The following is a 13112-nucleotide window of genomic DNA, read 5'->3' on the forward strand; positions in this document are numbered from 1 at the left end:
GATTTGTGAACTGGCCACATTTTCCCAGCTGGCAAGGCATTTTCCTGTGCGTGCACTATAAAACAGTCACTGCACAGCAAAGTCTGACAATATAAGATTGATTTAATCAAGAACCAAACAATGACCCCTATAAGGAGGATTGTGCAACCATGGAGACTGAAATATCGCTCAGAGACCACAAATGTGCCAGAAATCCGACCATCTATCTATCTGTGTGGCTGAATAACTTGGAGATACAGTCATGTTGTGGAAATGTTAAAGTGTCAAAATGCAGGGTGTGGGTAAATAAAAGGGTATTACAAACCAAAAAGCATAGTTTATACCCCTTTCACACTGCACTTTTAAAACGGTATATTGCCTTTTTTTTCCATTTTAAAACGTTTAAGGCTGCAATGTGATGCCCCTTTCCCACTGCAGCCTTAAAACGGTATATTGCCGATTTTTTAGGGCAAAATACCGTTTAAGGCTGCAGTGGGAAAGCGCCAGAGTTGAAATACCGTTTAAAGTTAAACGGTATTTCAACCCGTTTTCAAAGCAGAGTCCTACACGGCTAAATAACGTTTAAGAGGCAGTGGGAATGCCTCTTAAACGTTATTTAGCCTCCAGGCAGTCCCAGTGCCTGATGAAACCTAGTAGTTCGCACTTTGTGCATGTGTAATGTGTGCACGTGCATACTAATGAGCCGCTAATTACATATGTGCATATGTAATGAGCGGCTCATTAGTATGCACGTGCACTCATTACATATGCGCAAAGTGAGAACTACTAGGTCTCATCAGGCACTGGGACTGCCTGTATCCTGCATGGACCCTGCAATGACCCCCGCTGCCTCCCCACTGCCCACAGGTAAGTACAAGGGGAGGGGAGGTGGGGGCACAGGGCAGGTACGGGGGGGTTAGGCACTATTTACACTGGGGGGGGGGGGATAAGGCACTCTTTACACTGGGGGAAGGGGGGGTTAGGCACTCTACATTATACACGGTTCACTGCAATGGGAATGGTACTTAAATGGTATTTAAAATGGTAATCTGCTGCAGTGGGAATGCTAATACCGTTTTAAATACCATTTAAGATTACCAGTACTTTAAACTGGTCTGCAGTGGGAAAGCAGCATGAAGGTGCCAGAGTTGATTTACCGGTTAAAGTTAACCGGTATTTCAACACGTTTAAAAAGCAGAGTCCTACACGTTTCAAAGCTGTTTTTTAGGCAGTGTGAATGGCTCTATTTCTATGGCTTGAAATGTGTCCCTTGGGGGGTTAAACAGGTTGAATGTGTGAATGGTATTAAATGCTTTTTAAAACGGTTTTCACCTGCAATGTGAAAGGTCTTAAGGTTCAGACCCGTTTTAAAGTCCCATTTAAGAATACAGGGTCAATACCCATTTCTGCAATGTGAAAGCAGTATTACTGTGGTGCACAGCTATTTCTATATATAAAAAAAAAAATACAGTAGTCTGCATATTGGCAGCAGCCACACCAACAGAGGAGTTGGAGCTTACACTGTTACAAATGGATGTTTGTCAATAACTTTCACTTACACCCAATACATGTCTGTCAGCCATTTTGAGCTCAAAAACAATTGTCAATAGGAACTCTGAGGGTGTCTGGAAGATATAGAATTGACAAACTACCAGTAACAAGAATCATTCTATTATCTTAATACCTTACAATTTCCTGACACTTTCCCATATATTTTAGTTAATGTACTGTAGCTAGATTTTTTTTTGATAAATAATGTATGTGCTGTGGTATTGTACTTAAAGTGGAGGAAAATATAACCATGCAAATATCTGAAAACACCACACCACAGAGAGGACCCTTTATGAGCTTATTTAAGACTTACATGAACAGTATAAAAGGGGCATCTTGTTATTACATATTTGAAAAGCTTGCTTAGTTTTTATTATATATGGTCACTTGTTCTGCTAATCCTTCTCTTTACTATGTTGCTCTTTCAGTCCTCTGTAAATCCAATTTATTGACTGGTACAGATGCATCCTCATACACTAGTGCTGCAGTTGTGCCCAACACCCAACTCTGGGCCATACTAGTAGCACCAGGCACCTGTTTGTTTATAAAAATGTCTCCGTTGAGATGCAAGGATTATTTAATATACAACACTTGTACTGTATATGTGTGATGCCCAAAAACCCCTTATGAGACTTCACTGAATAATTTGATATCCCAGAGGTGCCCAAACCTTATCGAATCATGACACCCCCAGGATCAGTTTATTTTATTGATAACTTTGGAGAAAAATTATTGAATGAAGTTGGACTGTCCACATGTTATATGATTAGCAGCCGCTAGAACAGGTTTTGACTATAATAGTGAGCATATATAATTTGATTGACCACCAAAATTATGTACCACCCCTTCAAGAGCCTTGCGGCACCCCTGGGTGCTTAGGCACACATTTTGGGAGCAACTGTGATATACAACACTTAAGGTCTATACACACTGGGCGACTATGCCCAGCGTGTATGGACAGCGATGATGTCAATCATCGCTGTGGGGAAAGCCGCTCAGTGCATACACACTGAGCGGCTTTCCCCCTGCCCGGCGTCGGCAGAGGGGGGAGGACGGCTTTGCATAGCGCAGTGCTATGCAAAGCCATCCTCAACGCCGCTCATCTGCTGGTATAACCTTCAGATGAGCGAATTTTCTGGTGATGTTGCGGGAGCGCGCAGCAGCGCTCATCGCTGGGGCATACACATTGGGCGGCTTTGAGCTGAAAGCCGCTCAAACAGGCAGTTTTGAGCGGCTTTCAGATCAAAGTCGCCCAGTGTGTATGGGCCTTTACATGTTGAGAAACCACAGTCTGAATCTGCATACAAATTGCTACAATGCAGCAGCCGCTACAGTTTCCATACCAAGTTCCGTTGGGCTTCGTATACAGAGTTAGTCATAGGCTGATACACAAGTATTGCACATCAAATGAAACAAAACAATCTAATGGCGTGTCCAAGTCACAATGCAATAAAAATGCACTTTTAGTCCAAAAAGACACCTAGTGCGTGCAGAGTCCCGTTTTGCGCTGCATGAGGATTGGTGTATGAGGATTCACCAGCATAATGAAGGGTAGGTCTATGAGGATATATCTCCAATACTTGTTTTAAATGATTTCTTGAATCGTGAAAGCTGCCGCATGAATCTGTTTTGTTATTCACAAACTGGGAAGGGACACGATCAAATTGCAAACACGCCACCTAGCATCAAGTACAGATGTGTCCTCATACATTTTTGATGTAAGTACTCCAAATAGCCCCCTCTTGTCGCGCCAAATCGCACGAGAATCATGCATGTTAGTCGCAATGCAACCAGGACAGATGAGACTGTGCTGATTAATTTGATATATGACACTTGAATATCTGCGTGCGACTGAGTCTCTGGATCTGTACATGAAGTGCTACAATGTAGCCGGATAGTATCAATAGGTCAACCACTATTGGTTGACAGTCAAAAGGTCGAAATATGAAATCAGTCGACATGGTAAAAAAGGTCAAAACAAGCAATAGGACGACATGGAAAAGGTCGACATGAAAAAGGTAGACATGAGTTTTTCATGTTTTTATTCATAAAAAGGCAACTTTTCATAATTAACTATCCACGTGGACATGGAGAACATAAGTGTGCCAAGCGTAGCAAGGCACCGTGCCCCAAGCCTGGTGAGTGACGCAAGCAATTTAAGGGGACGAGGTACACTGATATGGTGTCCATGTTGACTTATATCAACATAGACAACCCCCCAAAAATTAAAAACTAATGTCGACCTTTTCCTTGTCGACCTATTGCTTGTGTCGACCTAATGTCTGTCAACCATTTCACGTGTTGACCTTTTCACTGTCGACCAATAGCGGTCAACCTATTGACTGTTGACCCTATGACCCATAAGCAATGTAGCAGCTGCAGTTTTTTTTAAATGTAAGTTCGGTTCTGCTTCGTGTACAGACTCAGTTGCACACAATATACCATTGTAATACATTGTAATTACATTCATCAGAACAGTCACCATTTGCATCCTAAATCGCATTGTCTGGTGACTTATGGTGCCCATACACGCTACGCTTTTTTGGTCCTATTTGATTTGATTTTGACTACATGCGATACAGTACAAAAAGGATGTGCCTGCACATCCTTTTTGTACTTAACTATATTGGGCTCCCGGGGACGCGCATCGCGTCGGATCTGAACGCGGCAGACACTTAACACGCCGCGATTATCGTATATGCGATGCGTTTTGTACTTAAAAAGTACAAAACGCATACGATAATCGTAGCGTGTATGGGCACCATTAGATACATTTACAACTTCATCAGATCTGCACAGGAGCTGACGGCTTACTCCCGCCAGGCATCCCATGTGGCATGGCGTACTGAGGCTAGATGTATGAGGACACATCTGTATGTCTTTCACAGAATAACTAAAACATCAGGACAACCTACGAGGCTGTCCTCATTTACAGCAAAGATATTCCGACGAGCTGGAAGTCTGAACATTTCCCTATAATAAAAGTTACCGCGGTTACATATCTAGCGCTGTGCCAGCCAAGCATTCAGATTAATATGGCTGCACGTGCTAAAGTCACAGGGCAAGTTCTAATGGAAGGTGTAAAGTGATTACAGAAGATTTATTCAAAGCAAAATGCTATTAATATTTCAAACTATTCTAGAGAGAGACAGATGTAATAATAGATGGGTAAAAAAAATGTATTAAATGCAGAAGAACTGGCAAGGGTGCGGACTGTAGCCCTTCTATTCTTACTTAATGATGAGCCAAGTACTGAGTGGTTGGAATCAGGAAAAGATGCCAGCAAGCAGAGCATGATACTGTATCTATACATCACCACTTAAATAAAACGGCACTTACAATTGTTAATGCAGTGTTGGAAAAGAGAACACATGGCTGGTAAGAAACTTGCACAAGGTCACACAGCATGTACAATGTATATAGGGATGATTTCAGGGATCACCATACAAAGAGTAACCTACAGTAGGTCTATTGTTCATCCAGTGACCTTAATGCATCAGTCTGCAGCATTGTGTCTGACCCTCCCCGAGGCACCGTCCAGTCATGTATAGAGACCTCCCCGCATTGCCTGGAAACCAGGGTATCACCATTCTTTATGCCCCTCACACGGCAGCAATAAGACACTGCACTATATAAAAATGCACACACTTTATTACATAAAGAATGGCCATCGAACCACGTACTATGCTTTTTATCCCTTCAGCAGAGAGGACACATGGCTGAGTGCATACAAAGCCCTTTCAGAACTCCATTCTCCTTAGCAGTACCTCGCACAGAGGACAGCGGCTGAATGCATAGCTATTTCCAACCACTACTGTATCTCCAACCATATCAGCAGAGCCGCTGGAGACGAACAGCAGGAGTGTGACTACTAAAGATGTATGAATGAAATGACACAATAACCATAGACACAGCTTGGTTCAATAAAGCAATAATGTGTAAAATAAAAAGAATTCCACCCCCACCCGCCTGAACTACAGCACGGTTACTATGTGAGGTGGAAGGAACTAATTTAAATCTCTCCAGTAACAAGGAGGACACCACACATGTTCTGAGACCGAATCGCTAGCTCACAAAATAACAGCTCATTCTCTGGACAATGTATTAAAGCAAACGCCAATCAGTTTCTCATAAACCAGATGCAGCGTAATGTCAGACAGACAGCAGAGTCTAACACACCAGAGAACAGAGACATACACACCCCCATGCCTGGAACATGCAGAAAAGAAGATGCATTTTACAGTACCATAGGTGCAATTACAGCAAAGCCGAAAGATCAACAGTATTTCCATCTCCCCAGCATCCAGCCATGTCTCGCCCCACTCCCCATCACCAGCCGGCAGAAGCCAATCTGCTGGCTTAAGCACAATAGCAGTCACCTAACATGCAGGCTCACACATAACACAGAGACACACACCATGCAATGAGGAGAGATGGGAGGGACAGCAAGAGAAGAGGGGAGGAGTGGGGCTGGGAGGAGTGCTCAAGGTGGACATCATTGGCATTTTAAAAGAGAGATTTAGTGAGCATGGTAAGTAATGCCCCCACTTCCAAGCGCTGCAACAAAAGCTTTGTCCCAAACCTACTGAAATCAACAAACGCAAAGATCCATGATGATAAAGAGAAATGCAATACAAGCATGAGAATGCTGGAGAATAGAATTATACTGTGATGTCATTAAGGCTGGCTTAGCTTAGGGAGAGACAGTATTAGTACTAGTACTATAGGTTAAACCCAGCAAACAAGGACATTCACAAATAAGCACATGTATAAAAAAAAACAAAAAAAACAAAGCTGTACCAGTAATGTGCTGCTATCCCCCCGGCAATTAAAGGGTTGAATTGCTAGCCTGGAAGCCCAGCGTAGTTATAACTAATCAGTGCCCTATTATCCATGCTCATGAGATGACCAAGACCGCAATTACAGCAGTGACCTTGAGGAAATATATTTTCTACATCAATTCAGGATGGCTCAACAAAAACAGCAGATGTTCCAGTCGCCAAACACACACAGAGATAAAAGGTGATCACAGGATGAGACAATAAAGCAGCTAGGCTGGAATCACAGGAGCAATGATGGAGAAGCAGGCATGTTAGACAGGCAGTAGTGTTCAATACCTTCCATGGTAACAGACGTTGGCTGCTCCTTTGAGTCCTTAGGCCCTTTCACCTTCAGATCCTGCAAAAGACAACTCTATTGAGACAGGCAGAATAATCACTGTGGCGTAAGCGCTTGACTTGCAAGTGGGAAATCATGTACATATCTGTTCTAGATTACATTGAAATACGCTGAAATGCTTGAAGGGAGAGCGTAGAGAATCCTCTACCAAGTAACTAATCCCCGGAAGCTTCAGCCAGTCATACACATCACACTGATGGCTTCCTCCGCAGAGGCATAATGGCAATTAATGAGGACTACAAATGAACTGTAACGCTGAGCTTGCCTTAGGAGCGGTGGCCAGCCACGGGAAATATTGTAAATGAAGATATAAGCTGGATAAGGCTTTGGCAATGGAAACAGACTGATTAATATATTCCATGCTATGGTACATTCAGTGGCTGGGGCTCTACTGATTTCTGAAAAAATGTCTTTCTTGATGCGGTCATTGGAATATGCTGACACCTTACAAAGAAATGTCAAAGGCATTAGGCAGGGAAGATGAGAGCTGTAAAATACACGGATTTCTGTAACCTAACCAGAGAAAGCAGAAATGGCAGCGCACTCTAGGGTGCTCTCGGGGAGACATCTGAGCCATAAGTAGAGTAACCTTCACTTCTCCTTATCCCTCCAGATAATGGCCTGTAATTGTAATGCCAAGTTACAGCAATGACGCCAGGTGGAGGATTTTTGTTAAGAATTGGAATGTAGAATACTTTATTGTTCCCTGGAGCTTAGATTATAGTATCATTATCATTGTTCAAATAGCAGGGAAAAAAGTTGAATTATTTCCTAAGATTCAAAAACAATACTATATTCGGTACTTGTGTATTTTGGCGGCGCCCCCGATGTCCGTCGTACGACGAACAGATCGCATCGCATGCCATGCACCCGATGGCATACGATGCGACGCGATTTTGACCCCCTATACGATCAAAAATCGTATAAGCACCCTAAAGGGTGCTTTTGAGCACCCAAATGGGTGCTTACAATGTTAAATGCACCCCCACGCCACCCCCCCACTATAAACGTGAACCCGAAGCGTGGCGAGCGCAGCGAGCCCGCGAGGGGCGGCGGTACGCGTCCTACGACCTTTTCATACCCCCACTATCCACATCGGCGTGGAGTTGAGAATAGAATAGTGTGGCGAGTGCAGCGAGCCACCGAGCCCGAAGCGTGGCGAGCCCCGCGAGGGGACGCGGATACCTTCACAGGTAAACGCGTCCCTTCGCGGGCTTCACAGGTATCCGCTGCGCTCGCCACGCTTCGGGCTCGGTGGCTCGCCACACTATTCTATTCTCAACTCCACGCCGACGTGGATAGTGGGGGAATGAAAAGGTCGTAGGACGCGTACCGCCGCCCCTCGCGGGCTCGCTGCGCTCGCCACGCTTCGGGTTCGGGTTTATAGTGGGGGGGGTGCATTTAACATTGTAAGCACCCATTTGGGTGCTTAACAATGTATAAGCACCCATTAGGGTGCTTATACAATGTTTAATCGCATTGCATCGTATGCCATGTACAATGGCATACAATTTCAAAATTGTATGCCATCGTGCACTATCGTACGACATCGCGTCGCAACGTATACCATCGTATGCGTTATGGTATGCGATGCGATGGGCGCCGCCAAAATACACAAGTACCCTATATTCTATTATACAGAGTAATAATGTCTTGACATTTTTTTTTAAGTAGCTGCTGTAGGGAGTGCTGGAGATTCGGTGATAACCTGACACAAGGAGGAACAGGGTTGCCTTGAATATAAGGCTTATTTTACAGCTATAAAGATAATGTTCCACTTTAAAAAAAAAAAGTCTATAATGGATGTAGCCTGGTGTCGCTACATCCAAATGGTATGATTGACAGACAGCCATGGTGAACGGTTTCCATCCAGAATTACATGTGTCCTCCTACATCTATCCTTTCTGCATTACAGGCATAACAACCTCTCTGCCACAGCTAGTGATTCCCATGCCAGAATACTTTTTTTCCTAAATTGGGTCTCGAATGGCTAATAGTGTACTGAAGGCCTGGATTCAGAGTAGAGCGAAAACACAATGTTTCTAACAGTTGAGTCGGACGACTACTCATGTGTCTAAGGGGGGTATTCAACCCCGGGTCACGACTGTCCATCCGTCCCGACAGCCATGACTCTGGCCCGTTTTCGTTTTGCTCGACAGCATATCGCCAGGCGGAATTCAATGTCTTGGAGATTGGTGAAAAAGGGGGTGTGTCTGCGTAAATGGCCGTAAATTATCTAGATTTGGTGGTGATCGGCAAGTCTGGCCCATTCTGTCGATCTGCCTCTTCAATGCTGTTGGACAAGACAGCATTGAATAGGCGGTAGCCACTATTTCCCCCGTCCAAAATAGCTGCAGGGATTGAATACCCATTATAATGGCATGCGATGGACGCGATCAACACGATTTTACCCTTGCCGGCAATAATGACTCAAAATTGACAGAAAATCGCGTCCATCGCATACCTTAACTTAAGGTATGCGATTAACCACGACGGGCGCCGTGCTAGGAAACAAGTACCTATTTTTGTTGCAAAAATAATTGTTAAAAAGTAGCATATTAAGTTGCATAATTAACCCTTTGAGTGCCAAGCGAATTTGTCAAAAATAGGTGTAGGTGTGAAAATTGGCAAGCAAACATTTTTATTCATCATAATGACCTGTAATGTTTACCTTATACAGGAAATATATATACACACACACATTTTTTTTTACACATTTTTTATTTGAATGTATATAACAAATGTGACGCTGGCAGTTTTACTGGATATTTTGCACATCTCTCAGATGTTGGCACTCAAATGGTTAAGAACAAGCAAAGTTTATGGTACACCACATGGGGCTATTTGGAGCGATTTAAGGATTGGTGTATGTGGGCACATCTGTGTATAAGACATTTACAGCTTAGGTAGTAGTCTTTATGTTATGGTTTAAAGGAATTTATTACGGGTTTCCAGTTTACAAAGATCACCAATAAACAGTGGGAGCCACTCTTATCTATCTCTATAATAGGATTAAATGAGTAATTGAATTACTCTGCTAATCCCCTACTCTATTGTTCTATGTATTGTACTGCAGCTGAGAACAATAGGATAGCCATGGTGAGCCATGGACTAAAGGCCCCCATACACTAGCCGATTTTGGTCAGATTTCGGCCAGATCAGTCGGATCTGGCCGAAATCGGACCAAAATCGTCTAGTTTTGATGTCCCCTCAGATCCGATGCGCGGTCCCGTGCGCATCGGATCTGCGTCGGGTGGTCGGACCTGCTGCACGTCCGACCACCCGACTTGGGACCTAGTGGGGCGGCTGGGGACGCTGCGGGGGACACAGGCGGCATAGAGCCGGGCAGGGGGAGCCGGGAGCTGTCAGTACTGCATATAAGGAAAAAAGCCCATACAATGAATGGGCGGCCTGTGATTGGCTGAGCGCTCTCTCAGCCAGTCAGCAATTGGCTGAGAGAGCGCTCAGCCAATCACAGGCTGCCCATTCATTGTATAGGCTTTTTTTTCTAGCACTGACAGCTCCCGGCTCCCTCTGCCCGGCTCTATGCCGCCTGTGTCCCCCGCTAGCGTCACCAGCCCCCCCTGCTCTGTAGCCCCCCCCCCCGCCCCCCCTGCTCCCCGGGTTTTTTACATGTGATAAATCGAGACGATTTATCACATGTAAAAAATGGCACATCAAGTGCCAATCTAATCAAGCTCCCCCGGGGAGCAGCCGGGGAAGCTCAGGGGGAAGTCGGGGGCGACTTGTCCTAAGGACAAGTCGCCCTAGTGTATGGGGGCCTTAAGGAAGATAGATGAGATGGGCTCCTACTGTCCCAGCACAATATAAAGAAGCACTGTATACATTAAGATTAGTATTACATTACACTTTGACAGCGTAAAAGAATAAAGAATAAAAAACATTCTTAGGGTGTTGAAATTCTTAGGTGAAACCTTATTTAGCAGCAGGTAATGGCTAATGATTATGAATAAAGAACAGGAGTAAAGGTTGTTCTGCAAGCACTGGATGTAAGGTGATAAGTCAAATGCTTACCATACATTACATACAGTGAACAAAAAAAACACCTGTAGGGCAACTCTCTTCCGACATCCCCTGCACAGCGCCGCTATTGGCTAAGCTGTGTCACAAGATGCAGTCAGCTCTGAATGAGGTCTCAATAACAGTGCTCAGAATTTTCTGACATAACAGAATGACATTATGCTAGTGACATCCAGCGTAGACATTACATGTAGGAGACCAAGAAATCACATAGAATCTTACATGCATGTAATGTTCACAGTTAAGCCCTGCTTTAGCCATATAAATGAAAATGTATAATATTGCAGCATTATTCCCTTGTGTTTTGCCAGGATGGTTAATACCTTATATATACCCTCAAACTATACAAAGTCTGAGGTAATGCATCTTCCCACAGGGCAGGTAACGGTATACAGCCACTAGGTCGACCACAGGAAGGTTGACATTCATTAGGTCAACACACTCAAAAGGTCATTAAGCGGACATGGCCAAGGTCGACAGTCAAAAGGTCAAGCTGACATGTGCGGACAAGGCGGTATTTCATGCCCTACTACCCACTAGGGCGTGGAGGGAGAATAGAATAGTGTGCACCACATAGAGGACACGGTGCACCAATACGGCATCCATGTCAACATTCGGGACACAAAAATGTGAAAAACCCATGTCGACCTAATGCTTGTGTCTACCTAAAGACCCTGTCACCCTAAACCCATGTCAACATTTTGAGGGTGTCAACCTAAAGCCTGTCGACATTCAGTGGTCGACCCAATGATCCCAACCTGCAGGTAACAATGACCACAGCTACCTATTAGCCAGTGTGTTGCCATCCCTTTATTTTTACCTATGGAGAAGATACATCACATGTCACTGATTAATGGAGATTTACTAGCATCCTACAAGCAATGCACAGAATCATATTAGATGCTCACAAGTTCAACTACACATAATAATATATGCAAAGGGCCAGGAGGGAGGGAGGGAGGGGGGGGGGGGTAAATCTGCTTTAAGGAATTGTCAAAAAAAAAATTTTTCCCAGAGTCACTGCTCTACATAGAAGAGAAGCAGCGAGCGAGCAGCGATCATTACCAGAAGTTACCATACTGTCAGGTTCATATCTTACCTCTGAGATTTTATTAAACTGGTTATTACACTGGCTGCACTTCTCCGCCGTTTCCAGGGCACATTTGTAGTTATCCACAAAGGCCTTGTACACTCCCAGCTGGCTGACCTGATAGAGAAACAAGGAGAGTGAAGGTCACACACAAAGTTACAAAAAATTAAGATTAGAGGATGCACATTACCTACCCCCCCCCCCCCATTCACAAGGCATACGAAAGTAATAGCTGTAAGAAAGAACTCATCTATGTCAGCCTGACGCTGCCAGGGCCTAGGTTTCCATGACAACAGGTTACAGCAATGGTGCAACATGGGCTGGCAGATACTGGGACACAGAACCAGTGACTAAAGTGACAAATTAGTTTTCTTATAAAAGATGAAATAATAATAATAAAAAAATAAAAAAAAAAAACGGCAAGGATTACATTACCGCTAAAGACAAAACACTGTATATTTTACAGGAAAACAGGAATTTTAAACTTGAGTAGCGTTTCATCCAACAGGCCAAGAGAGGATTACGTTAATCCATGATGTTTAGTATTCAGGCTGGCATACAGACCATAAGAAGAAAGAAGCGCCATAACAAGAGTAATATAATGATTTCAGATAATCATTACTGTAATCTTACTGGAGTTAACAGTGATTCCCTCTTGTATTCACTCTTTCCTGTAACACTTCAGAAAACTGCAAATACTGTATGCAGCATCCTAGACTAATCAATTTAAGAAACATTATAGTTGCCAAGCGCCCCCTTCACTAAGTGACACAACGCACCTCAACACGTGTAACACTGTTAGCCTCTTGTAGATACACGTCCCTCCCTGTGAAATTGTGAAGGATAAGGCTGCTGAGGGGTTTTTAAAGGTCACAGAGCATTTCTACACCTGTCCGAGATGGTCTTTATGTTACTTTCCAATTTTAAGTATGTCATGATCACTTTAGAAAGAAGAAAAATTGGTACTTATGTATTATCTGGGCTCCCATGTTAAATAGACCCCATTTTTTCATACCCCTACTATCCAAATACGCATGGAGTTGATTTTATATAGTGTGGCGAGCGCAGCGAGCCACCGTGCCCGAAGCGTGGCGAGCGCAGCGAGCCCCGCGAGGGGACGCGGTCTCATAAGAAAAACGGGAGCCCAGATATTACATAAGTACCGAAAAATTAAGTGAAATGGGGTACATTGGCGATGGGCTGCAAGCTTAAATGCATTGATCAATTCCTGAACTAAAACCCCCACCACTAGCCACAGTGAGAGGTGTTAAAA

The 13112-nt window shown here is 43.9% G+C and overlaps 1 protein-coding gene across 7 annotated transcripts in view; it reads right to left on the reverse strand.

Annotated features, from left to right (window-relative positions):
• ABR (ABR activator of RhoGEF and GTPase) overlaps positions 1 to 13112 on the reverse strand; it is a 381486-nt gene that overhangs the window by 140669 nt on the left and 227705 nt on the right. For 6 of the 7 annotated variants that reach the window (XM_083172282.1, XM_083172287.1, XM_083172285.1 and 3 more), the window contains 2 exons: positions 11849 to 11956; positions 6648 to 6708 (listed from right to left, as the gene is read on the reverse strand). In XM_083172282.1, coding sequence (XP_083028408.1) covers positions 6648 to 6708; positions 11849 to 11956 — 169 coding nt within the window. Of the gene's footprint in view, positions 1 to 5776; positions 5926 to 6647; positions 6709 to 11848; positions 11957 to 13112 lie in introns of those variants that run through there. The other variant, XM_083172288.1, reaches the window with a different exon arrangement.

The sequence above is a fragment of the Crinia signifera genome, chromosome 2 (genome assembly GCF_055691185.1).
Source record: "Crinia signifera chromosome 2, ASM5569118v1, whole genome shotgun sequence".
Taxonomy (NCBI): Eukaryota; Metazoa; Chordata; class Amphibia; order Anura; family Myobatrachidae; genus Crinia; species Crinia signifera.